This window comes from Sparus aurata, chromosome 9 (assembly GCF_900880675.1).
Source record: "Sparus aurata chromosome 9, fSpaAur1.1, whole genome shotgun sequence".
Taxonomy (NCBI): Eukaryota; Metazoa; Chordata; class Actinopteri; order Spariformes; family Sparidae; genus Sparus; species Sparus aurata.
The window spans coordinates 31075533-31103188 of record NC_044195.1 but is presented as its reverse complement, the minus strand read 5'-3'; the positions used below and the strand labels follow the sequence as shown (position 1 = coordinate 31103188).

The window sequence follows — 27656 nt, the reverse complement described above, 5'->3', positions numbered from 1 at the left end:
GCTTCAAAATCTAGGTGGTCAAATGAACTGATTATCATTAAAGGAAGCAGGATGAAGATTTTGAGCTGGTCATCCGTCTTGTTTCTCCTCCCATTCAGACGTCTTCATCACGTCGGAGGCGCTGCTGCAGGACCTGTTGAAGGATGACAGCAGAGTCAAATATTACCAAAGACATGTCAATATGTCTATTAATTAAGTGTTTTTGTTAAGCTGAATATTATAACCTTAATGCAGTGAGGCTCATTGGAGATCTCTTGCATTAGTTTTAGCTCTTGTATCAAACAAACTGGTAACTGAGTGTATTGCCTAATTAAAAACAAGACCCTAAAAATAAGATTATAAATAATTAGTTATTTCAAGAATTTGAATTGTGAATAAACTTTTTCTGTTTGTATTTAACTAACAATTTGATTTATTGCATAAGTTAGATTAATAGGGCCTAAATGTAACTATCACTGATTATCACTGGACTGTTGAACAGTATTTACTTTGGTAGTAAGTAAGAATTGGGTGGTTTGGACTTGACATTTATAAATGAATTAACTTGCTCTCACCATTGCTGTTCAGGATCTTAACAAGGTGACAGCCAAACCCAACCAGGCCCAGTCACCACTCCACAAATTCCGGTTGAAGGAGGGGTGGGTTGGGCAGGCCACGGGACTCCTCCTGGGACTCCTCCCGCCATTCCTCCCGGGATTCCTCCTGGGTTTCCTCCTGGGACTCCTCCCGCCATTCCTCCCGGGATTCCTCCTGGGTTTCCTCCTGGGACTCCTCCCGCCATTCCTCCCGGGATTCCTCCTGGGTTTCCTCCTGGGACTCCTCCCGCCATTCCTCCTGGGATTCCTCCTGGGACTCCTCTAGGATTTCCTCCTGGGTTTACTCCTGGGTGTCCTCCTGGGTATCCTCCTGTGTGTCCACCTGGGTTTCCTCCTGGCATTCCTCCCTGGATTCCTCCTTGGACTCCTCCTGGGTTTACTCCTGGGTGTCCTCCCAGGTATCCTGTGTGTCCACCTGGGCTTCCTCCCGGCATTCCTCCCTGGATTCCTCCTGGGACTCCTCCTGGGTTTACTCCCGGCATTCCTCCCGGGAATCCTCTTGGGACTCCTCCTGGGTTTACTCCTGGGTTTCCACCTGGGTTTCCTCCTGGCATTCCTCCCGGGATTCCTCCCGGGAATCCTCCTGGGACTCCTCCTGGGTTTACTCCTGGGTTTCCACCTGGGTTTCCTCCTGGCATTCCTCCGGGCATTCCTCCCGGGATTCCTCCTGGGTTTACTCCTGGGGGTCCTCGAGGGGTTCCTCCTGGTATTGGCTGAGGTTTACATAAAAGGGCATACTGGATTCCTAGTCAAACAAAAGAAGTAGGGTTCATCATCTTCTATTTCAGATTGTATTATCTTGATTCCAGTTGTTGTTCCTCAAGATTTAAAAGAATGTTTGACAATAAGAATGAGGATGGGGTTTTATTAAAAGTGAAGAAAATACTGAGAACGAACAAAAGTCGGCAACAAGTGAGTTGTTACCCATGCTGCTGACATTATTGCCGACCATCGGAGGGTTTCCTCCTGGGTTTCCCCCTTGGATGTTATTGCCGAACATAATAGAATTTCAGATCAGATCCAAACCCTGAAATGAAATAAGGGTATATAAACAAAGGCCTCTGTTTGTAAACATATTTACAAAGTGCTGATTTAAGCAGTTTTAAAACATAAAATACCACACACACACACACACACACACACACACACACACACACTTCATGGTAATGCCAAGGAAGCTACTACTGAACTTACTGGTGCTGGTGTTCACATCAACAGACTGCAGCAAACTGGCTCTGCCTTTATAGGAAGACACGGGGGTGCAGTGGAGAGGAAGTACTCAGAGTCTTTACTTAACTCAACCTTAACTTACTTAACTCAATGTAGAGTGTCACCTCTTTGTCTTTGTTGTTGTCAATGTCATTGTCTGTGTCCAAATCTGTGTCAATGTTCATGTATTGATCCATGTCCTTGACTGTGTCCATGTCCATTTCTGTGACCATGTCTTTGTCCGTTTTTATATCTGTGCCTGTTTTTAGTTCTTGTCTGTGTTCACATCCATTTCCATGTCGATCTCTATTTCTGGTTACATTTTATTGCTTCTTTAAACAGTACAACATTTTTCAGCTGTGCTAGCATAATTGCATGTGCCATTGGACCACAGGAGTGATGGTCCTCTGTAGACAAATGTAGATATTCCAATCAAATCTGCCATTTCCAGCTTAAAATACTAATTTACCCCATTAATAATGTGTAGACTGAATTGCTGATTAATTATATATGCATATAGTTTTATGTTGCTATAATGTATACACATTTTACATTTTATTTACATTTTTAAATGTGTCTGAATACTATCTTCTCTAGTTTATATTTTGTTATAATTGCTCAATACTGTTACATTTCTATTCTAGACGGAGCAACCGAAACATTAGCCAGTTACCCAGGGATCAATAAAATATTTCTGATTTTGTATATGTTAAAAAAATAGAAGAGAGTAAGAGACAGGGCATTGTAGAGACGACTTGCTTTATGAATGAACAGAGAACAGTTTAATGTTGTAAATCAAAAGGGAACAATCATGATGACTGTGTAATACATCAAAACCTTACAGTGTGTGACTTAAAAAACATGCTTCAGTATTTGGGTGATCAAAGTGATTTATTTTATAAAACAAAGCAGGACGAAGGTTTCCAGATGGCAACTTGTTTTGTTTCTCTTCTTATCAGGACGTGGTCACCTAGTCTGGGCCGTGGCTGTAGGAGCTGTTGGAGGATTAGAAAGAATTTATTTTAATTTCCTTCCAGAACATGATTTGTTGGCTGATGAATAGTATGGTTTCCAGGGATCAGGTGGGCATGGGTCCCAGGGGTCAGGTGGGCATGGATCACAAGGCTGAGGGGGCCTATGTTAGGGCTTGGCAGGTTGTGGTCTACCTGGGTAACCTCCCGGGTTTCCTCCTTGGAATCCTCCTTGGTTTCCTCCTGCGCCCCCTCCTTGGTTTCCTCCTGGGTAACCTCCTGGGTACCCTCCTTGGTTTCCTCCTGGGTATCCTTCTTGGTTTCCATAGTTGGAAGGCTGCACTTACACATAAGTTGAAACCGAGACTCACTGAATCTGGGTCTTGATGCCACATCATCTTAAATTGGTCACGTGATTTGGATGCGCTGGTGTGTCCGTCGACCTCAAAGGGTAAACATGCGAACTTTAGGAGATACCTCTTTAACAAAAAACTTAGATGTCTTATTATGACATACAGTTAAACTGTTATTTCTTAAAACCCTGTTAATCATTTTATTACACTTTTCAATGTTTTCTTACATACTGCACCTTTAAAGAGGTTCAGCTAAGCCTTTGATGATGATGATGTTAAATGACAGTCTTTGACTCTCAATCAAGCTTCTGATGAGTCAAGTGTCAAGTGAAGTCAAGTCTTTCAGCGGTCAAATCTTGGGTCTCAAGTCTTTCTGGAGTCAGGGCTCACATTTCAAGTCAAGTCTTGCACAAAGGTTTAATGAAATCAGTCATAATGACAGCTGTTGTTGGGTTGAGAGTCAAGAAGACAGAGATAGACAGTCTCAATAATAAACATCACATTTCACAACACAAACAGCATCCTCTTTTTACAGTACCAGGAAAACATGATGCTATCAAGTTTTCTCCCCTTTTCTACAGAAATGATCATAACATTGCTACATATCCAAAGTGAAAAAGAAAACAATTTGCGAAGTTTGAATGTTAAAAGAAGAAAGAAATATTACGTTAATAATTGATAATAATAATTCATATTTGCCGGTTGAGTAACACTGAGGTGGACTGGAGGACCTGAGAGTGATATAATAAAAATATAAGTTAGAATTTCAGTGGATTGGCATGTTTTCAGTACACGGTCAGGGATGTTATCAGGACCAACGACTTTTCATATTTTCACTCTCACATCTGCTGTGGATACTGACAGTGGCCAGTCCTCTAGCCTAGGTTGCTCATTCAGCAACATGACCTCACATATGATGGGGGCACTTCTGATTTTGTAATCCGTGTTTTTAAATGCCACATATCTTAAGTGCTGTTGGTGTTGAGGATCGTCTCAAGAAGCTTTAGGGGAAAATACTGTAAACGCTGTCATCAACTCATTTTCTGGGATGTTTTAACTCAACCTTGAGAATCTTATATGTGATTGTCTGCCAACTGAAAAAACAGGTGGATGCAAGTCTTGGAAAGTCTGAAATCTGTTTTGCCAAATAATGTATCCACCTCTTTATTTTCTTTTTAGACACTTCATGTGAAGCACTTTATTTGCTTTATTTTGTGCTTTCCAGAGTGGAACAAGATAGCTTTCCCACCCCTTTGCTTTCTTTTATATTTGCAGGTTGAGTGACACTGCGAGTCCTCACAGTTAATTTAAGATCTTTTACAAAGCTGGTATATTAACATAAACCTGAGTGATGCTTTAATTATGAAAAAAATTGCCAAGGAAGCTGTCCACTGACTTTTTATCTCATTCATTTTTGTTAATTGTCTTACAAAGTGATCAATTATCTATCAGTAAACAGCGGCTCCATTGAAGATAAATGTATTTAAAATGATTAATATCTAATTAAAGGTCATAGCTGCAACTTTCATTATTTAATCATGTCAGAAACATTAAAATTGCTCATCACATATTTATAGAGTCCAAAGTGACGTCTAGAGAGTTTTAGTTGAGTTAAACAAGAAGCCAAATACCCAAGATGTTCAATTTACAATAATATAAAACAAAAAACTGTCAAAACAAGACTAACTGTCCCTCTTGAGAAGCTTGAACCAGCATGTCAATTTTGCTTCATAAAGGATTTCAATATCTAATCCACTAGCAAATTTGGTCAGTGAGGTAAAAAGAATAAAGAGATGATTTGCTTTGATAATGAGCAGAAAGCAGTTTAATGCTTTTAATCACAAGAGAACAATTTGGATCTGTGTCTAATTCATTAAAGCATACAGAGTCACATAAAACACATGCTTCAAAATCTAGGTGGTCAAATGAACTGATTATCATTAAAGGAAGCAGGATGAAGATTTTGAGCTGGTCATCTGTCTTGTTTCTCCTCCCATTCAGATGTCTTCATCTCGTCAGAGGCGCTGCTGCAGGACCTGTTGAAGGATGACAGCAGAGTCAAATATTACCAAAGACATGTCAATAAGTCTATTAATTATGTGTTTTTGTTAAGCTGAATATTATAACCTTAATGCAGTGAGGACATTGGAGAACTCTTGCGTTAGTGTTAACTGTTGAATCAAACAAACTGGCAACTGAGTGTATTGCCTAATTTAAAAAAAGAACCTAAAATTAAAATGATAAATAATTAGTAAGAATTGGGTGGTTTGGACTTTACATTTATAAATAAATTGACTGGCTCTCACCATTGCTGTTCAGGATCTTAACAAGGTGACAGCCAAACCCAACCAGGCCCAGTCACCACTCCACAAATTCCGGTTGCAGGAGGGAAGGGTTGGGCAGGCCACGGGACTCCTCCTGGGTTGCCTCCTCCTGGGATTCCTCCCGGGACTCCGCCCGGGTTGCCTCCTCCTGGGATTCCAACCGGGACTCCCCCCGGGTTGCCTACTCCTGGGATTCCTCCCGGGACTCCCCCCGGGTTGCCTCCTCCTGGGATTCCAACCGGGACTCCCCCCGGGTTGCCTACTCCTGGGATTCCTCCCGGGACTCCCCCCGGGTTGCCTCCTCCTGGGATTCCTCCGGGGACTCCCCCCAGATTGCCTCCCGGGATTACTCCTGGGACTCCCGCTGGGATTCCTCCTGGGACTCCCCCCGGGTTGCCTCCCGGGACTCCCCCCGGGTTGCCTCCTCCTGGGATTCCTCCGGGGACTCCCCCCAGATTGCCTCCCGGGATTACTCCTGGGACTCCCGCTGGGATTCCTCCTGGGACTCCCCCCGGGTTGCCTCCCGGGACTCCTCCTGGGTTGCCTCCTCCTGGGATTTCTCCCGGGACTCCTCCCGGGTTGTCTCCTCCCGGGACTCCCCCCAGGCTGCCTCCTTCCGGGATTCCTCCTGGGACCCCCCCTTGGTTTCCTCCTGGCATTCCACCCGGGTTTCCTCCTGGCATTCCTCCTGGCATTCCTGGGTGTCCACCTGGGTATCCTCCTGGGCTTACTCCTGGGTTTACTCCTGGGTGTCCTCCCGGGTATCCTCCTGGGTGTCCACCTGGGTATCCTCCTGGCATTCCTCCCGGCATTCCTCCCGGCATTCCTGGGTATCCTCCTGGGTGACCACCTGGGTATCCTCCTGGGCTTACTCCTGGGTTTCCACCTGGCATTGGCTGAGGTTTACAGGCAAGGGCATACTGGATTCCTAGTCAAACAAAAGAAGTAGGGTTCATCATCTTCTATTTCAGATTGTATTATCTTGATTCCAGTTGTTGTTCCTTAACATTTTAAAGAATGTGACAATAAGACAATAAGAATGAGGATGGGGTTTTAGTAAAAGTGAAGAAAATACAGAGAATGAACAAAAGACAGCAACAAGTGAGTTGTTACCAAAGTTCCTGATGTTATTGCCGAACATTGGACGGTTTCCTCCTGGGATGTTATAGCCAAACATTAATAGAATTTCAGATCAGATTCAAACTCTAAAATGAAAGAAGCAAACAAAGGCCTTTGTTTGTATACATATTCACAAAATGCAAATTTAAGCAGTTTTAAAATTTTAAATCACACACACACACACACGCACACACACACACACACACACACACACACACACACACACTAACCTTATGGTAATTATGCCCAGGAAGCTACTAATACTGGTGTTCACATTCACAGACTGCAGAGAACTGACTCTGCCTTTATAGGAAGACACGGGGCAGCAGTGGAGAGGAAGTACTCAGAATCTTTACTTAACTCAACCTTAACTGTGTCCAATCCTGTGTTTTTATGTCTGTGCCTGTTATTAGTTCTTGTCTGTGTTCACATCCATGTCTCTGTCTGTGTTCTGGTATATTTTCAAGTCAATGTGATATTTGCACTCATACATACATTCATACACTGATGGCGGTGGCTGCCATGCAAGGTGCCAACCAGCACATCAGGAGGGGAATCAAACCAGCTACCCTCCGTTAACAATAGTCACAGCCGCCCCCAATGTTTGTGTCCAAATTTCCATGTTTCTGTCCATTTGGCTGGCTTCGTGTCTGTTTCCGTTTTCGTGTCGGTGTCTGTAGGGCCGTTTTTATTGCTTCTTTAAACAGCACAACTTTTTTCAGATGTGCTAGCATAATTGCATGTGCCATTGGACCACAGGAGTGATGGTCCTCTGTAGACAAATGTAGATATTCCAATCAAATCTGCCACTTCCAGCTTAAAATACTAATTAACCCCATTAATAATGTGTAGACTGAATTGCTGATTAATTATTAATTAACCCATATTATATAGTTTTATGTTGCTATAATGTATACACATTTTACATTTTATTTACATTTTTAAATGTTTCTGGTTACTATCTTCTCTAGTTTATATTTTCTTATAGTTGCTAAATACTGTTACATTTCTATTCTAGACGGAGCAACTGAAACAACACAGTTTCCCTTTAGGTAATTAAATAAAATATGTCTGATTTTGTTTATGTTTATAAAGAAAAAAGAAAATAGAAGACAAGAAGAGACAGGGCATTGTAGAGATGACTTACTTTATGAATGAACAGAGAACAGTCTTATTTTGTAAATCAAAACAATTATGATGACTGTGTAATACATCAAAAGCTTACAGTGTGTTACATGAAAAACATGCTTCAGTATTTGGGTGATCAAATTGATTTATTTTATGACACAAAGCAGGACGAAGGTTTCCAGGTGGCAACTTGTTTTGTTTCTCTTCTTATCAGGACGTGGTCACCTAGTCTGGGTCATGGCTGTAGGTGCTGTTGGAGGATTAGAAAGAATTCATTTTAATTTCCTTCCAGAACATGATTTGTCAATAATCTGTAACTGTACCAATAAAATGTTGCTGTTAGTTACTGTCAGTGTATTTACTTTGATATGACAAAGACTCAATGATTTGCACTCTAGATTTATCAATAAATCAACTGGATCTTACCCTTACTGCTCAGGATCCTAACACGGCAGGGAAAAATTCCAACTAGGCCCAATAGCCATATCCGCCAAACCCTCCACATGGGTCCCAGGCTGAAGAATAGCATGGGTCCCAGGGTTCAGGTCGGCATGGGTCCCAGGGTTCAGGTCGGCATGGGTCCCAGGGTTCAGGTCGGCATGGGTTGCAGGGTTCAGGTTGGCACTGGTACCAGGCTGAAGAATAGCATGGGTCCCAGGGTTCAGGTCGACATGGGTCCCAGGGTTCAGGTTGACATGGGTCCCAGGGTTCAGGGTGACATGGATCACAAGGGTGAGGGGGCCTAGGTTGGGGCTTGCCAGGTCTATCTGGGCATCCTGCTGGGTTTCCTCCTGGGTATCCTCCTTGGTTTCCTCCTGGGTAACCTCCGTGGTTTCCTCCTGGGTAACCTCTGTGGTTTCCTCCTGGGTATCCTCCTTGGTTTCCTCCTGGGTATCCTCCTTGGTTTCCTCCTGGGTGCCCTCCTTGGTTTCCTCCTGGGTATCCACCTTGGTTTCCTCCTGGGTGCCCTCCTTGGTTTCCCCCTCCTGGGTATCCTCCTGGGTAGCCTCCTTGGTTTCCTCCTGGATATCCTCCTGGGAATCCTCCTGGGTACCCTCCAGGAAATACTGCTTGGGTTCCTAGTCAAACAAAAGGGGTGTGGGTCATCATTTTCTATTTTTATTTTATACTAACTTGATCTCAGCATGCTCCTTAAAATGTAAAAGAATGTTTGACAAAAAGAGAAGAAAATACAGAGAATGAACAAAAGACAGTTACAACAACTTAATTATTTTACCTGCATTAATGACGTTATAGGCAAACATTTTGGAATTTCAGGTCAGATCCAACCCCTGAAATGAAAAATGCAAGTAAACACCATTTTAATTTGAGATTTATTTATTTATTTATTTTTACAAAAATGCAGATTGAACTGTGCTCACTCACTCACACACACACACTCACACACACACACACACACACACATTTTATGGTAATTGTGCCCCAGAAAGCTGCTGGTGAACTTACTGAGTGCTGGAGCGCAGATCAACAGACGGTAGTGAACCGGCTCTGCTTTTATAGGAAGCCACAGAGACAGTGGTGGAGGAAGTAGTCAGAGCCTTTACCTAAGTAAACTTACTAATACTACTCTGTAAAAATACTTGTGTTGCATGTGAAAGTCCTGCATTGAAAACATGTTGAAGTTTGTGTTCATGTCCATGGCTCTGTCGAGTCTCTGACAGTGTCCTTGTCCATGTAAATGTCATTGTCAGTGGCCTAATGTAAACATACAGTATATGAAGAATGGATCTGAGAGGATGTCTAACTTGAGGGTTTTGATGAAAGGCAGTTAACATCAAATTTTAAGGAAATTCATCAGAGCCTCCATCACTGCAGAGGTCCAGAGATTGCACAGTCTAAATAATAAACATTATATTTCACAACACAAACAGCATCCTCTTTTTAAAGTGCCAGTGAAACATGGTGTTATCAGAATCTCTGCCCTTTTCTATTGAAATTACCATAACATTGCTACACATCCAGCTTGCAAAAGGAAATGTTTACCTCCCTTTGAATTATGAAAGGAGACTGAAATGTCACTTTTCATATTTGGCTGCCTGTTTCCCTTTTTCATAATTGCAGGTTGAGTAACACTGAGAGTCCTCGCAGTGAACTAAGCTCTTAAAGAGTAATACCGCAGTCGTAGCATCCTACGCTCAGAGCCGTCAGCTGAAGTAATCTGGGGTTCAGTATCTTTCCCGAAGTCACTGACGTACAGCTGGAGGATCCAGGAGTCAAAACCACTGACCTGCCGATTAGCGGATGACCCGCTCTACCTACTAAGAAGCTCCATCTGTCAATACTTACATTATTTCTCCCTATGTCACCTGTTGAGTTCATTGCTAAACTTCAATGTCCAAAAATAAAATGTGCAATCAGCTTTATGGTCATCATGATACATAAAATATTTAAACTGGGTGGAAGCAGAAAAAAAAGGTGTATGCATAGAAAGTTGTGTCATCTGCAAACATGATGATGGTGTTGGAGCTGTGGGAGAAAAGGAGGGTGCTGAGCATAGAGACCTGAGAGTCAGGGTGGAGGATGTGATGCTGCCTATCTGCACCGCCCACTGTCAGGAAGTTCAGGATCTAATCTTGGAGGGTGGAGATGACTTCCAGACACCACTCCGTACTGCTCAAGCAATGAAGTGGGGCCTAGTTTCTGATTAGTTGATCAATCTATCACCAACAATTGTTTAATTTCAGCAGTTTTCATCTTAAAACATTCATGGTTCACGGTTCCAGCTCCACAAAGATGAAGACTTGCTTCATTTTCTATTAATAATTTTAATTGATTTTTGACTTTCCTGTTGACAAAACAAGCATCGTAAAGGTGCTGCTTTGGCTGTTATCAGCAGCTTAATCCATAATAATCACATTAAAATAAGTTCCACCTAAACTACAACTGTGAAGTCATGCTATTACATTAATACATGAGTAATAATCTAATGAATTAATAATGGATAACAAATTGACTTAATGGTTTACATAGAAAATAATTTTATTCAAAATTTAGCTAATATACAATTTCACAACAGTACAAAAAAGGTTCAAACACAGGAATTATTCCATAGATAGTGTCTGATGAAACAAATACAATCCAAGTAATTCAATGTGTTAAAGGCAAACAAGACAAGCAGCTTTTCTAGAGGTTTTAACACACTGAAAAATCAGCATCTCATCAGGTTTGTGCAAAAACAAACACCAATTTTAGACACTTTATTTCTTACACACACACACACACACACACACATTATCATCAGTGAATTTGGCTTCAACAAACTAAAAGATGAAAACGTCATGGTTTGATCGGAAGACAGTTTGTCTTCAGTTTTCAGAGTCGGTTGTTAAAAGGTTTTCTTCCATTAGTTCATCAGTCATCCACGATGCTCAGCAGACCACTCAGCTTCAGCCTGCAGGCCAGTTCTTCCTCTTGACTCGCCAAAATCTGTCGCTCCAGCTCCTTCAGTCTCCATGCCATAGACACAGGCCCGGCTCGAGGCCAGTCTGCTCTGTCCGACAGATCATCAGGCTCCGGCTCCTGGAGAGCAAAACAATAAAAATGAATTACATATGAAACTCATAGTAACATTTAGAGTGATATTGCTAATGGATCTCATGTCATTTGCAGCCACAGGTATCATTAATAGCTTATGTGAAAACCCCATCTTTAATGCAAAATATGCAAGTCTAATTATCTTCAACATCCAGCAAGTTTGCCCAAACCTACCACCTTCACTATCACCCAGAATGGATGAATGAGGTCATAACTCGTCCTAGAAGCAGTGATGGAGGTGACATCATACCTGAGTGAGAGCTGCATCCCTCGTCTTGGCTGTGGGTGCATGAGCGATTGTTGTTGGCATGGACAACAGAGTGGAGGATGGAATGAAGAGCGGTGTGGACAAATGGTCCACAGGGTCGCCGTCCAGCCAACGCTTGAGCTGCTCCATGCTCCTGTAGACAGCAGACACACACACACACACACACACACACACACACACATACACATCATTCATATTTGTATTGATAACTGCAATGGAGTCCCAACAATTCTTTTTGTGTGGCTATTGGTGAGCTAGCTGTGTCATCTTTGAAATGTAGTTTTTGTTTTACCTCTCAAACACTCGCAATTTGGCGGGGTTAAGGTTTCAAAACTGAAACCTCATTTAGATATTCTATTTTTTTAAAATTTAGAATACAAATCATGACATCCCTAAACTGAATAAATTTATAAAGTTATAGTTAAATTGTTAAAATGGTTTAAAACAACCAATGACTCAACCTATTTATCAGGTTTTCACTTAAGTTATTCATTTTAGATTCATAAACATCTCTCTCTACAAACTTTACCAGCAGAGCTGTAGCTTTACCTGTTGCTCTCAGCCTTCTCCTCCTCTAAGCCCTGGAGGACTCTGTGGGCCAGTAGCTCTTGAGCTGTGGGAGTGTGTGTGATGTCCAGCGGGGCTGTCGGGGCCTCGGGCGCCTCCAGCAGACTGTGGAACAACCTCTGTCTCAGGGACAGACCAGTCGGCGCGGCACAGGTAGCAGCATTCGCCCTGAGGAAGGAGGAGGGAGAGTCAATGAACGTGTAGCTGCACGGCTGCGAGAATGTGACGACTTGTTCTTTGAAAACTATGAGCGCCTTTATTAATGTCTCATTCAAAGTTTTAGTGTTTCTCACCCTTCCTTCTCCTGCTGCTTCTCTCTGTGGGTTTGCCTGATGGCCTGGGTCCACTTCTCAGGTGGCTCAAAACCCTTCAACGACTCTGTGGGGAAGTAAACCAGGATCTCCCCGTCTTCCGTCACAGCATCTTAATAAAAAAACAATCAAATAATTACATTTTTTGATACATACATCATCAGGTTCACATAGAAAATGCGCAATGGTTCTTATTCTAAATCACTGTAAGCAACCTTCACCTTCACAGACAGGTGGTTCAGGGATCTGCCAGTCCTTCAGCTTGTGGTCGATGCAAATCACCATCACATCGTCCCAAGGAATTCGACTGAAGGCCGGAATCATGCTGTCGTCTTCATCGTCCCAGGTGCTCATGGTTACTTTGGATCTGGAGACTCGGGTACGCTGAGTCTTAAACTGGACCCTTTGCAGAAGGTTTTCCAGCCGTGACATCAGAAGAGGCTGACTGCGGCGTGAGACGGGGATCTGAGCGGCGTAGCGAAAGATGGAGGAGCAGAGTTCTTTCCACGAGTCTAGAGAGAAGGAGCAAAAAAAACAGGTGAGGAGGGAGAGGGAAGAATAATATGTGCATTCTTTTGTCTCTGAGAAAAAGAAAAAAAAAATGAATCTCAGTCACTGACCTGTGTTAGAAAGCTCCCACAGTGGCAGCTGCAGGCTGAGGATCGCTTTGCGCAGCCAGGCAAGGTGCTGAACCGAGTTCCAGCCCTGATGAGGGACAAAGTCCCGGGTATCAGGCAGGTAGAACTCGCCTGGTGGCCACGAGAGTCTGCTGAGCTCCGGAGATGTTACTTTGTCAGCAATGTGAGCAAGGACAGCGTTGTACAGCTGGATGACAGGCGCAGGGTCCTCAGGAGGAAGACATGCAGCAGCCCGCTCCTGGCGGTGAGCGTAAACTCTTGGACTGAACTCACGACTCAAAGCGGCCTCTATGAGCTGCACTAGGGTCTGACAGGAGAGGGGGAAGGGTGGTGGACCGCGAGCCAGCAGCCAACGCAGAGCCTGACTCAGCTAGAGACGCAAGGAGACAGTGAGAAGAGACGTTAGGTAACGTTTATCAGCCATCAAGAAGAGAAGAAACTGTCAAAACTATGAAACAATTTGTATCAGCGATTGTGAACCTTTTTGCTGTATGACCCCTCAAGATGTGGAAGAGTCTACTTGTAAAACCGCGTCACATGTTGCTTGATCAACGACAAAGATGTTCGGTTTATTTTCTTTTCAGAGATCCTTTATTGATTTGTTTTAGACGAGGGTTTACTCTGGACAGATTTAAGAAAGTCAACTTTGTGACAAAACAAATTTCTGTCTTTTGTTGTTGTTTAATCCTCAAATGTTTGTATATTTTAACTGAATTCTGGAATAAGTGTTGCAAAGTCGCCCTGATGGATCAAATAATGTAATTTTGTCACGTGCATTAAGAAGAAATGAGCAGGTGGTTAGCAGGTGAACTTTTATCTGTATAAACTGATGATAAGAAAATACGTCACGCTAAATTGTTGCATTTTCTTTTGCTAAAAATGTTCCTGCATTTGCTAAAGACCCACATATGCAGACTTATCACCTAACTTCTTAGTTGTTTGGGCATTATAGCCTCTTTCAGCTCTTTGTTTTGGTTTTATAGGCTTTAAACTCATTGTTTTGGTTCAGTCACATCCGTCTCATCAGTATTTTTAGGGACTAACTTGTGAAGATAGTGGAGTGTTTAGCAGCTAACAAGCACAATATTTCTGGATATTTTGTTGGAATATGTTTGCCTTCTTGTGTGTTTTTCTGTCGTGGTTCTGTGTGTATGTTCAGTACCTGTTTGGATCCCTGGAGGTCACTTGTGGTCTCTGGGATGAAGAGGAAGGTGTACTCTGATATCAGGCCTTCCTCCACCAGAGTGTGCAGCATCAGGGCTGAGGGACACATGACAGGAACAGTTGAACAACAATTAATTTATACTAATGAGAAAAATAATAATGTAATTACAGCTCTCATTAATTACCTTCTTCAAGTTTCTGTGTAAAACCGGCACCACCGTCGGGCCCTGGCACCAGAATGACCAGAGGCAGCGGGCAGTGCCAGCTGTTGGCCTGCTGCAGCTGTTTGAGCTGAAGCAGAGCCGACAGCAAAGGAACGTCCTGCTCGTCCTGCCCGGCCTCGGCGATGGGAGCGGCGGGGAGCAGCGTGATCAGAGCTCCGGTCCAATGGAGCTCACAGAGCTCCTCCATTTTGGACAGGCCATCTTCAGTCAGAGGGCCGCGGGACGCCTGAGGGGCAGAAGACTCCATGTTATAATATCATTATCAATATCACAATAACTTCTCAATAGATATGTAGTGAAGCAGATGAATACCAGTGACTTAACATAACATTATTTACTTTTGTCCACATAATAATTGCTGTGGAACCATTCAAATGTCTATCGGCAGATGAATCACATTTTTTAATCCCTGGATCAACCCCAAAACTTTAGTATTGGTTGAGTTTTACAGAGTTGTATCTTCTTACTATGCATTTGCTGCAGTCTGATCTCACCTTGACACTGATGTGGACTTTGTGAATCTGTTGTTCTTTTTCCTGGAGTGTGTTGGTGACACAGAGCGTCTGCAGTGTCCCATCAAGCTGCCCTTCGCTCTCCTCTGAGCCTTTACCACCACCCAGCTTCACCTCCAGCCAGTCAGACAGGATCCTGAAGACAACACAGAGGAGAGGACAGAGTCAGAGAACTCTGGGAGCCTCAGAGGAGAAGACAGTCAACTAATTCTTAGAGGAACTCAAACATCCACCTGTCTTTGCCCTTTTATTTTGCTTACCTGTCTGCCAGGCTGGACACACTGTCATCATCGCTCGGTAAGAGGACGACAGCTTTCCAGAAGATTCTGTCAGGCGGGTTTGAGATGTTTTGCGTCACTAGTGCCGGCAGGTCGAGTGGCGCCCACACGGTCTCACTGAGAGAAAGAACAAAAGGAGGTCAAAGTGCTGCTGTGTGTCACTGATCACTGACTGCAGAAACATAATCTTGACTTACTCGAGCAGCCGCTGGTAGAAGTAGTGGACTCTCATCTGGTGGATGACTTCTCGTCTCACTTTCAACAACCTGAACAAAATATCAAAACGTGTTACTGGAGCTGTAAAGGGACAAAAGAACTTTAGTCATCGATGACATGCTGCAAAATGTCTAACAAACAAGCTTCCATTACTGATAATTTGAACAAAATGTGCATATATTAATTCTGGGTTTTTCATATTTATGTAAAATTAATCATGAGAGAAATTCAACTTGTGCATTTCCTCATTTATGATTTATGGCGTTTTGGCCGACATCTTCGAGCTCTCTCTCTTCCTCTAACCATGAGTGTGCTGTTTTCATAGAGTTGCAGGATTAACATATCACAATTAAAAAAACAAAATCTACAGTGAATAAATATGGGAGCAAATTCAAGAGGAACACACCGGGTGCTGGAGAGGGCCAAAGTGCCGGCGTTCCCCAGGTTGACCAGACCACGTGCCAGATCTGCCATGGAGGGCTGTGCTGGGGCGCTGGGAGCCAGAGCCTTCAGTTTGAATCGAGGGTCCACACAGCAAGGAGCCGCAGGGAAACCTCTCATCTGCCTCTTCAGCTGCCGACGGACCGCCACCACATTACGCCACCTGGTGGTACACAGGGAAAATTACACCGACAGATAAAGTCTCTAGTCAGTTTTATAAAGTTAGTCTTCGAAGTCTTTTTTGAAAGTGGGGTCTCTTCTAATTTCATTTTTACATCTCAAAATGAGTCAAGACACTGTCTTTTTACTATAAACGTGCAGGTAACTGTTGGCAAAATGTAGATTAACCTAACTCACTCTCATAACCACATACCTATAGATTAATGAAGTAGTTGCTTAGTTTATAAAATGGTGAAAAAAGTTACTGAGTGTTTCCCAAAGCACAAAATAACATCCACAAATGTCTCATTTTGTCCACAACCCAAAAGATATTCAGTTCACTGCTGCAGAGGAGGATAGAAACCAGACAATATTCACATTTAGAAAGCTGGAGTTAACTTAATTAATCGTTGCAGCTCTATATTCCAGTTACCTTTGTACACACCTGAAATGCTTGTTTAAGAAAAAGGCAACATATTCATTATACTCAATTTGGCTAAAATCATCTTGAAAATGTCTTAAAAAGCATTAAATTCAAATGTCTGACAACTGCAGCCTGTGAGAAAGTTATTCAAACTGGTACACTGGTGTCTCTGTAAAACTAATGTGTTTCATTGCAGTGTTTAGAGTCACGTGATTGTCTGAGTATGTCTCTGATTTCCACATGTTCTCCATTTCTTACCTGTTGATGTACTTGTGGATGCGTTGCAGCTCATCTTCAAGGATGTCTTCAACCAACAGAGCGATGTCTGCGTTCAGCGTCTCCTCGACTAGACTGGTACAAACCTGCTCTGTGCATTTAGCCACACAGTCTGCTTTCTCGTTCACTGCCAGCCTGAGAAAGGAATTAAAAAAACCCCCACAAGAGTCAATTCAGTGTGCGTAATGAAACACATTAAACTTCTTAACACTCCTCTTTAAAGTGAAACACTCGCCAAAAAGCAACCTAGGCTTTATTTGTGATTGTATGCGAGTCAAGCCTTTGTGTAAAAGCATAATTACGACAAATTAAGTCGAGCACTTGTTAACAATATAACCTAATATCAAACCACGTTCAGAAGTCTTACTGGATCTCAGCGGCGGCCGTCTCCTTGACGCTCTCGTTTAAAACTTCATGGATGATCTCGCTGCAGAGAGAGAAGCTGTACTGAACCAGGAAGGCCTCGTGCTCCTGCCTCCTCCTGACGGCAACACACATGGAGAAGGAAATATAGGTGAGTCGAGGTAAATATGGACGCACAACATGGATTCCACAATTTGTAAATGGACGAATGTTTTTTGTAACTGATATATTTAAAATGTATATTTTCTATCCTGTGTTTTGGGTCAAGGTAGAGGATGATTCTCCTCTTTCTTAACCAAGCTAGGTGTTAGGATAAAATACAGTTTTCAGGTCTCTTAACTGTCGGTGAACCAACCTGGCTTCTTCAAGCTTGCGTTTCTCTTCGGCGACACGCTCCTGTTCCAGCTTGATCTCAGTGGAAGACATCTCCTGCAGCATCTGTTCCACCACCTCAGTCACCAGGGACTCCGCCTGCACGCTGCTCTCCCTGCAGAACAAAGAACAAAAAACACAGAAAGTTGGTTATCGTAGTATTAAAACATCAGGGGGTGTTCGGATCACCACTGCTTCTACACACTAATCAAATATCTTACTGACAACTGTAAGGAAGTGACATAAAACAAGACTTCATCGCATCGTGTACAAGAAACATTTGAACTTACGCAAAAGCTGTTGTGGCGTAGCTGGCGGCAGCGTGGGCTAGCTCCCTCACTCCTGCTTCAACCACCTCTTCAATCACACAGTCCAGTACGGCCATAACGTCCTGCAGGAGGGAGCACAAACAACAGTTACTGACATGCACACATGCAATTAATTTTAAGACTGAAAACTTTCATCCATTTTAGTGAAACATCGACAGTCAGGTTGAATAAATTAGTACTCCAAGTGGGTCATCTAAGTTGGTTTGAGGGATCTTGCTCACCTCGTTGCTGTACATCGGTTTGGGTGGAGGTGACGGAGGTTTGACAGGTTGAGGTTGAGGTATCGGCTGAAACAACTGTTGAGTGTCTGCTGGGCGTGCCGGGCTGTGATACGATTCGATGATCTCTCCGGTCTCGTCTGGCACAGTTGGCACGACCTGTGTCACCAGGCTGGGTGGTGGCATAACCTCCATCTTGGGAGCAATAGCTGAGAGGACAAAGAGACATTTCATTTCTTCAGGAAATGTAAAGGACCTTGGATGATAGAGACGTCTTTCTTGATTATGAATCTACCCTTGAAACTAAAAGTAACTTCAAGTATCCGTAATTGTCTTTTGTAAATCCTCTGGCAGCGAATGAAAAGTAAAAGACCACGCTGTTCTGACTAGTTTAAATGTAGAAATGAAAATGTTTTGCGTGGGTTAGCATCAGTGAAACAGAGTGAGTACCTTTAAATTGGCTCGGTGCAGGCTCGGCCAGAGGTCCCTCTCCTCGGTACTTGTTCTGGGAGTCAAAGCTGCAGACAGCGGTGTGCTGTGGGGGGGCGGGGAGAGGTTCGCCGTTCACCACCTCTCCAATCAGCACCGTTTTCTTTGCCAGGATGACCTCCGACTTCTTCTGGGACGGAGGCGGGTCTGGCTCCTGGTAGGTGATCCGACTCAGCTCGACCACACTGTGAACAATGTTTAGTTTAACTTTCGTTGAACATTTATACAAAATTTGATCAACACCGGTGAGTCAGTGATTGTTAACCCCACCAAGGAGGTTAAGCCTTTGCGTCTGTCAGACCAAGAGTCGACACTCACTCATCGTTGACGTTGAGGCCGTACTGCTGGATGAAGTCAGATGCCTCTTCGGCGTTGCGGAACATTAACATCCGAACGATGTCCTCCACTGGAAACGCAGTTGATCGAGGACCCACAGTGTGAGCCAGGTTCAAGGTCTTCAGGGCCTTACCTCTGACCTGCATAGACACACACACACACACACACACGCACACACAGATGTCTGTCTGGACCTCCTCTATCATGCAACATTTTCAAAAATTATATATTACTTAAGTTATACAAGCAAAGCTTCAGTTGTGTTTAATACAAAAACTCTTATCCAACTCTTCTGTTCATTGCTATTTATTTGAATGTCCTCCTCTATGATTGGTAACTATTTCCTGGATTGACTCCTGGACATTTTCTCATTCGTGATCTCTCCAAAGTTCAGGAACACGTCCAAAATTAGGGGAAAATTCCAGGTTTCCTCAGTCTCACCCATTCGTAAAGGAAACGGTTTCTAACCTGATTAAAGTATCTGTGCAGAAGGCAGCTGGCGAGGTAAGATGCTCCTTTCACCAGCTTGAAGAAGCGCACAAAGTTGTTGCTGTTGACCGCGGCGAATGCTTGCACGGCGAACTTCACCTCAGGGGAATTGCGCACCTCCTCACGGAACTGCTGTATCTCACTGTGTGGACATGATGTGTGAGGACATGTTTTTCTTCGGTCACAACTAAAGATGCGTAAAATATTTTCAAAAGTGCAAAAACATATTTGAGCAACACATATACAATCAATCATTTGTGTGCGAGTGGACTGACCGCAGGATGTCTCCGTCATTGAGTTTCAGCAGCACGTTGTACTGGCGAAACTCTGCCTCCCGGGGGCAGTAGGTCTGCTCCATGGCCAGGTCCTGGTACATTTCTTTGAGGCTCTGTAGACACTTTGTCATGTTCTCGTTGTTGATCTTGGCATCGAATGATGAGGTACGCTCCTCACAAAGATGGTGAGCGCAGTGCACGTGGAAGCGTGTGCACTTCTCAATCAGCGTCACCGTGTCTGGACAGCACAGGTGCTGCTGGATGATGTCCTGTTGGTACGATTAAGGAAGGGCTGGGGTTTGAAATCAGTCTACAACACATGCGTCACATACTCGCCAAAACCCAGTGCAGCTTTTCAGGCAGTATTGAAGGCATTTCAGATAACGGTATAGGAAGCTCACCTTGCGGATTCCGCGGGTTCTGTTCCAGACAAAGTCATACCAGTCCCGGTAGTTGTCATGACCTTGGTCCATGATCCGGGTCACGAGATAGTCCATTGTCATGCTGAGCACAGGCAAGGGGCGCAAGTCGTGGGGCAGGGGCTCCTCTTGGTCGGCTGATGAGCGACTGTACTCCTTGATGGCTGCTGTGTGATCCACCTAGTCCGGGACAGATGGAGACCGAATGTGATCTTATTCAACAAATATATTTGAATGCAGATGCACCAAAAATAGCAAATAAATTCAACTAAATCATGAACAAAGGAACTTTCTTTCTGTCCTTCTTTACTTAGCCCTCCTTATGTTGTAAAATTCAAACTCAGATTAAATCAAAACGTGTCTGAAAGAAACCTGAGAATAGCAAAGACATGACGTAACATCTCATGGTGCTGTTTAAGATGAAAAAACAAACAAACCCTATAGTCTTCAGTCTGAAAGTAGAAGAAAGGATTTATAGAAATTACCATCTCAGTGTCTGGGATGACCTCAAATATGCTCAGCTGTTTCCGTGTTTCCCTCATGAACCTCTCCTTCTCTGGACACATGTCAGGACACGTCCCAACAAACACCTTAGACAGGTCCAGGTCCGTTCTCTTGGGTCGACCTGTACAGATGTATCATGCCAAACGTTTAAATCCCTAATGTAAATCCAACTACTAATGTTTCATTCATGTTTACGCCAGTGATAGATTGGTGGGGGGGGGAACCTTACCTTGACGCAGGACTTTGTCTCGCTGCTCCAGAAGGCGGTACTTGTCCTCAGCTGTCTCAGCCACCTGGCCAATGAGGTGGAGGAGGGAGGAGGGGACTGGACGCTCTGAGCTCTGGGCCTCTGAGCTGCTCTCTTTCTGAGGTTCAGCGTCAAACTGCAGAGACTTGGCCAATGACGACCTCTTCACTGGAGAACTGAAACATGGAAAGACACATGTAAGACTGACATAGCACTAACGTAACTTTTCTTTTTAGATAAGGGCACTGAAACTAAAGTTAAATCTAAAACACTGTAATAACAGCGAAAACTGATTCAGTGGCCCCGGGTTCGAGTCCCGGCTTGGACGCCCTTTGCCGCGCGTCTCTCCCCCTCTCTCTCATCCTGTTTCCTGTCATATCTTCAGCTGTACTATCAATAAAGCCGATAAAAGGCCCAAAAAATATTTTGAAAAAAAAAAAAAAGACTGATTCAGGTGCTGGTGTTACCTGCGGCTGAAGGTGGCCATGCTGCTGACTGCAGGAGCTCTCAGTCCAGGTCTTCTGAGTGGGGAGGAAGTGGCCTTAGACTCAGTGTCCTCCTGATTTTCAGCCTCTACGTCATCTGTTCTTGCTGCAGGTCTACTCGCTTTGTCACCTGGACCTAATGCAAAAAAAACCTTGTCATACTTTCATAATCCATCAATAAGTCTGAATTAATATAGTAACACGCTGCAAGGAAACAAGGGAAATATGAAAAAAACTGCTCTGGACCACCTAGCAAACGGTAATATCAATACAGCAGAAATTATTTCTATATCATTTTAGCTTTATTTTTAAATTGTCGGACTTACTCTGCTTCTTTCTCTGCCACAACAGAAGGAGTTCATTTCGATGCAGGAGTTTGCCTTTCTTCTTCGCCCGGGCCGCTGAAGTCTGAAAGACAAAAACAGTAAACACTCGCAGGAAGCAAAATAAAAATTATTATCATCATCATACTGGAAACTTCATCATCATCTTTGGCCTGTCTCACAAACCAGGATTAGTGGGTTAGCTAGATAAGCTATAGAGTTATCCCTGGCTTTAAACTGAACTCTGCTCAAACGGGAAGTGATGCTACAGACTAAACCTGCAAAGTCTAAGAAAGGGAATCCAAGAAAAGAAAAAATGACAAAAATAAGGTAGCTGATAACCAGATCGGTGATCATTAACTGCTACTGAAAATAGTGTGGCGAACCTGCTTTAATGGGGCTAAGTAACATACAGTGAACTCACATGGTCTTCAAAGTGTACTATGGCCATGTTCTTGGGAGGCCGGCAGATGACCTTTTGGACTCTTCCGAAACGAGCAAAGTGCTTCTCAATCACGTCCTTCTTGTTGAGGTTTGGAGGAACATTCCTGCACATGATGGAGATGCAGTCGGTGGGAGACATGCCACTCAGACTATCCGAGCTCTCCCTGCGTACGCCACGTTTAGCAGGGGGTGGGGTTTCAAGTTTCTGATCTGGAGGTTTTGCTGCATCTGGAGAGCAAAGACGGGTAAACAGACAAGACACAATCTACTAGTTAGAGAGATGTACCGACATCTATTCTGCTTTGATCCATGGATATTTTCTGCTGCACCCCAACAAATTAGTTTTAAAGTTTTCTTTGACACATGAATATAATCACAAGCAATAAATAGAATATCTGGTGAGGTGGACTTGAAAATAGCTTCACCAACAGTTTGGAGTAATTCTACACGTGACGAGATTATGTCACCAACAAATGTATAAAAAACAAACATCACTCAAACCATCAGTAAAAGGTTAATTTGACAATTCATTCAGGCACATGTAAGAGTGATTTTTATCATGCAGAGTTACTTTTCATTGTTCAAAATAAGTTTCAGGAATTCATTCAGTCCCTGAAATATCCACATAATGCACAGTGAGTGTGATTTGTATGACTCACCTGATTCTTCAGCTTTTTCCGGCATGTCCCTGGTCAGTGTTTGTGCCGTGGGTGGTGTAGCAGGTCGGTCGTCGGTCTTAGCTTGGACCTCCTCCCTCTCTGTGTCCTCCCACGTCGCTGCTTGCTGCTGAGTCTCCTTTGCGGCCTCACGCCTCACTGGGTTAGGGCCATCTCGACGAAGATCACTCAGTGCCCGACCGAATAAGCCTCCTAGTGGGGCGCGGGACCTCATTAGGGGCCTCTTTGGGGGATGTCTCGGTGACTCTGTATCTGCTGGAACCTCCTCCTCTACGGCAGGCTTCTCTGGACCAGTGGTGGGGACACCTGGGTCATCCTTGCGCTTGGTGCCTTTGCCTAATCGTGCAAATACATTTGTCTCCCCCAGACCCTCAAGGTTGCTCCCTTTATCATCTGTGCTAGTTTCGGTTTTAGGTTTGACATCTCCAAAAGCTGAAGGCTGACCAAAATTTGTTCCTCCAAACAGGGGTGCTGCCTGGGGCTGAGTGCCTTTGGCTGAGAAGCTAAAAGATGATGGGGTGGTGGGCTGGGTGGTGGGTGCCTGAGTGTTGGAGCTGGAAGGGGCGGCTGGTTGTGAAAAGGTAAACTGCAACTGAGGGTTGGAGGGTCCGCTGCTACTGCTAGTTGTAAGCGGGTTGTTTTGAGCAGAGATAGAGGGGGCTGCAGCCGGCTGGGAGAAGCTGAAGCCCAGCTGTCCAGATTTAGCCCCAGTCAATAAAGAGAATCCGGTCGTGGTGGCGGTGCCGCTACTCATGGTGCTGGCGCTCGTCTGTGACCCACTGCTCCCAAAAGGTGAGCTGGACATTGAAGTAGTTTGAGGGTTAGCTGGCTCAGGGCTGGCACTGAAGATGGGTTTGAACAGTGCCTCGTTGGCTGGCTTGAAACTGAACTTAGTTGATCCGAAGCCTCTGCTCTGCTGGGTCACATTCTGACCTGTGCCGAATACACTGGTGGTGGCACTGGTAGATGTCGGCTGGCCAAACATAGACTGTCCAAAACTCAGTGGCTGAGGCGACCCTACGACAGCGGTGGAGGCAGAAGACATCTGAGAGTTTCCAAACCCAGAAGGCTGTTGACCATACGCAGGTGGCTGTTTGCCAAACGCCTGAGGCTGCTGGCTAAACCCTGGAGCCTGCCCAAATGCAGAAGGCTGCCCGAATGCAGGTGTCTGCCCAAAGACTGAACCCTGGCTCGGTGCACTAGTCTGTCCAAAAGCTGGTGCGGTGGTACTACCAAAGCCTGAGCTACCCATTGCTAATGATTGCTGTCCAAATGCTGGCGCCTGGCTTACTGGAGGCAGCGAGGGGGGCTGTGCAGATGACTGTCCAAAGGCAGGGGTCTGTCCAAAGATGGTACCTCCCTGAGCTGGGGGCTGTCCAAACGCGGATGGTTGATAAAACCCCATATTTTGGGGCTGGTTGCCGGAACTCTGCTGTCCAAAAGGCTGAAACATACCAGTCTTCATAGTGTTGCTTGGAGCTTGGAAAGCTCCACCTTGTGGGCTGCCGAACGGATTGGAAGGATTCATGGCGCAAATATTAGCGGATGTTTAGAGTCACTGATTATATCATCATCCAGGCATCAAACAGCAGATATCCGTCACACTGAACACAACTCTTAAGTTATTCGGTGTAACATCCAATCACGTTAAATGACAACTGACCATTACGAAGACAGGGACGAACAAAAATGTCCTGCTCGTCCGTTAGCATAAGCTAACAGCGCAACATTGCAAAATTAGCTTAGCAAAGTTTGTTTGTAAGGCTTACAAAGTTGTTTTATCGACACAACAGATAACAACTCCCCAAGAAACGTGGAAAAATACGCGACTTCGACACGAAAAAGTCTCACCTCTCACAGTTTATGTCTGCTGTGTTGATTTGTTCGTTAAGTTCAAACCGGGACAAACACATTTTCCTACATCCGGTTCCGGTCCGTCAATTAATTTTTGTCAGCCCTGATGCTAAAGTCCGTTCCGCGGTTGCTAACGCCGCGACCTTTTTTATTGCTCGAATGGCTGCTGAACGGGCAAGCGACTACTTTCCATAAACTATAGAACATGTTTTATTTCTTTCAAGTATATTTCTACATCTACACAACCATGAGCACCTTTTTATAGTCGCCTTCGGGGAACTATACGCTGATTCTGCCGGGACGCGTCACCTTGTCTTCTCGCCTGCCCGGAATGGCTGAACGTCGCTCCCGTCCAACGGAAAACTGACCCACGGTTGTTGTCAACATTCACCGCCACAGAATTACTGTAACGGCCCGTCGTCGGAAGTGGGTTAGCTTAGACTTTCACCTATGTCTCAAGATTTTTTTAATAGCCGTTTTCTCTTTTTTCGCCGAATTTTACAATGGGAGTAGTACTGCGGAACCTCCAAAAGGTGGTGCCTCTCCGCCGCGCCAGGCTGCGCCGGGACGTTGATATGTTGAGACACATACTGGGCGTCCAGAAATTTGACCTGGGCATCATCTGCGTGGATAACAACCGGATCCAGCAGATTAATAACATATACAGGAAGAAAAATGTGCCCACGGATGTCCTCTCATTTCCATTCTATGAGGTAAACATGACAGCATGCCAGCCACCTGCTTCCATACAACCAAATAGGAGGTCACCAAGAATTTCCTTTTCATTTTTTAGAGTTTTCACTAATTTAAATAGTCATAATTGTGTGTGTTTTTTTAGGACCTGAGACCTGGTAAGCTGCCATGCCCCCTCTACAGAGATGAGCTGAACCTGGGGGACATTTTCTTGGGGGTAGAGTTTGTGATGAAGCAGTGTCAGGAGGACTCATTGGACCTGCATGGAGCCCTCACTGTGAGTAGACTGTGTGTGTTCATCACGTTTCATATCATCTCAGATCAACCAGAAGTTGTTGCACCTCTCAGGGATGCAGGCTGATAATTGCTCATTGAGTTCCACCTCCTTACATTTGTTCAGATTTAGAGACATTTTCTTTTCAAGGTGCACATTTGTTGTTGCGAGTTATGTATTGGCACTTGAGTGTTTTTAGATAAATCAAATGTTGATAGAAAGCAGCTTAAATCAGGTCTTAAAAATTGGTCTTCCACCATCCTTCCTTTCAACCTCCTTAACCAATATTGGGGAGTAAAAAGCTCAATATCAACAGTCTTTATAGGCAAATATACACACATTGTTGCCCTGAATATGAATATCAAACACTTGAGACAAAGATATGTAATGGAAGCAGGATATGTTATAGTTCAGCAATACACTTTATTGTCTAAAATATCATCAGTCCATTGAAACTTCACTTGGAATTAAATCATAAACTACTCAAGCATCTTTTTCTGCATGATAATCGAACAGTCTTCTTTTTCTGCACATATCTGACAACATACACACGGATACCGATATACATAAAATAAGCCAACAGATATATATGAGTCGGGCTGCGGTTAATTGTTCCTCTTCTGCTTCACGTGTCAGGTCGTCACTGCACACGGTATCTGTCACCTGCTGGGCTACAGACACGAGACAGAGGAAGAGTGGACTGAGGTTTGTATGGAGATTACACGTTTCACAGCACATTCAAACAGGTCACTTTCTCTTTGGTATACAAAAATATTCATTGCAGGGTTGTGGGTGATTTATAGTAATGGGAACTGTTCAAGAGTTATTGCTGTCAATTCAACCAAAAAAAGAAAGGTACAAACGACCTGGAGAAAACCGCCGTGACCCTTGAAATGCATTGTTTTATCTCTCAAGCATCTACATCCTAACACATGTTCACATAGCCAAGTCTGCTTGGATAATTGTTTAGATGGTGATTTTATTTATGGTTTGCTTCTATGGTTTTTGGGTTCTATACAAAGTAAATTTTTGTTCCTTATGAACCACAATTTAATTTACTTTAAAATTTTAAGTAGAGCGGACAGTAATGATTATCTTCATGATTATTTACTCAGTTGATTGCTCTATAAAATGTCAGATAGTAGTGAAAAAGTCCAAGATGATGTCCTCAAAACTCGTTTCGCTCAAAACTCAGTTAAGTTTCCTGTCATAGAGGAAAGAAACCAGCAAATATTCAGATGTAAGAAGCTCTAATAAGTTAGAAAGAAATTACTGACTGATTTGTTGATCATCTAAAAGTTAACACTTTGTCATTGCAGCTCTACTGTAAATTATCACAGGGGATACGGTTTAAAAATGTTTCTTTTAAATTTGTTTCCAGATGCTGCAGAGAGAAAAATACATTCTCAGTGAGTACAACAGACTCACAGGAAGACATCTGGAGCCGCTGATGAAGAGATGTTCTCAGGACAGGTGACAGTGACATCACCTGTTCCTTTACACTTGCACGACTTGCACTACCTGCGCTATGGTGCTTGATTTTGTTGTTCATGGGCCTGTACCGTCTGTCTGAATAAAACATTATTTTATTAATTCCTTCAATCATGAATAAACGTACACTGGATGCCATCTTCTCCAGGATCACAATGAGCGAAGCTTGATTCTGGATTTCCTTTTTTCAAAACACTGGATGCGAGTGTTGTTAAAGGGTTTTAAACATCAAATAATAAAAAAAAAGTCTGTGCACTTTCACTGTAATATTTTATTAAAATCTGCTTTAGGAAGAGTCAGTTGTGTATGAAGGGTAGAAAAAGCTGTTCATTTTTACTTCACAAATACATTTCACCCTCTTTACACTGCATCTGGGAAAGGATGTTCAGGAAAGCGCAATGTTTCAGAAATTCAAGGCAGACAGAAAATAACAGAACAAATGCATGTTTTGTCTGCTGTCAAAGTCAGGTTTTACTATGGTGTAACAATACTGTACCTCCAGGAGTCTCCTCCTAAAAACCAAATCATAAAAGGACTGGGTATCAAGAATATATTCAGTCCATACTGATCTTTCTTTAATGCTATGTTATGTAGATTTTCATGTGTTGCATGGTCTGATTATGTCCAGCAGACAACATGTT

At 43.7% G+C, this 27656-nt stretch overlaps 3 protein-coding genes across 4 annotated transcripts; 1 reads left to right on the top strand and 2 right to left on the bottom strand.

Moving 5' to 3' along the window:
- Positions 1-775: 775 nt before the first annotated feature.
- On the bottom strand, positions 776-6841 carry LOC115588736 (elastin-like; the record flags this gene model as incomplete). The annotated part of the gene is made up of 5 exons (XM_030429507.1): positions 6803-6841; positions 6567-6658; positions 5474-6381; positions 2972-3118; positions 776-1309 (listed from the first exon to the last, which is right to left on the bottom strand). Coding segments are annotated over exons 2-5 (1653 nt in total), but the record flags the coding sequence as incomplete, so codon positions are not given.
- Positions 6744-24620, bottom strand: mcm3ap (minichromosome maintenance complex component 3 associated protein). 2 transcript variants are annotated; one of them, XR_003985184.1, is made up of 29 exons: positions 22686-24231; positions 22007-22254; positions 21586-21667; positions 21242-21395; positions 20757-20950; positions 20509-20648; positions 20006-20203; positions 19605-19873; positions 19309-19471; positions 18823-18980; positions 18466-18689; positions 18019-18224; positions 17759-17859; positions 17452-17583; positions 17101-17214; positions 16716-16868; positions 15840-16037; positions 15415-15483; positions 15200-15334; positions 14922-15075; positions 14389-14653; positions 14202-14299; positions 13022-13409; positions 12623-12913; positions 12384-12513; positions 12073-12258; positions 11506-11656; positions 10952-11240; positions 6744-6797 (listed from the first exon to the last, which is right to left on the bottom strand). XR_003985184.1 is itself a non-coding variant. In XM_030427820.1 (28 exons), exons 1-28 carry the CDS (start codon positions 24229-24231, stop codon positions 11073-11075), a joined length of 6315 nt encoding a protein of 2104 aa, XP_030283680.1. In that variant the 5' UTR covers positions 24232-24620; the 3' UTR covers positions 10681-11072. The 2 variants fall into 2 exon arrangements, 1 of the variants encoding a protein (XP_030283680.1); XM_030427820.1 differs by lacking the exon at positions 6744-6797 and having other exon boundaries at positions 10681-11240; positions 22686-24620.
- Positions 24621-24650: 30 nt separating this feature from the next.
- On the top strand, positions 24651-27175 carry ybey (ybeY metalloendoribonuclease). The gene is made up of 4 exons (XM_030427953.1): positions 24651-25270; positions 25396-25527; positions 26161-26229; positions 26906-27175. Exons 1-4 carry the CDS (start codon positions 25061-25063, stop codon positions 26999-27001), a joined length of 507 nt encoding a protein of 168 aa, XP_030283813.1. The 5' UTR covers positions 24651-25060; the 3' UTR covers positions 27002-27175.
- The last annotated feature ends 481 nt before the right edge of the window (positions 27176-27656 follow it).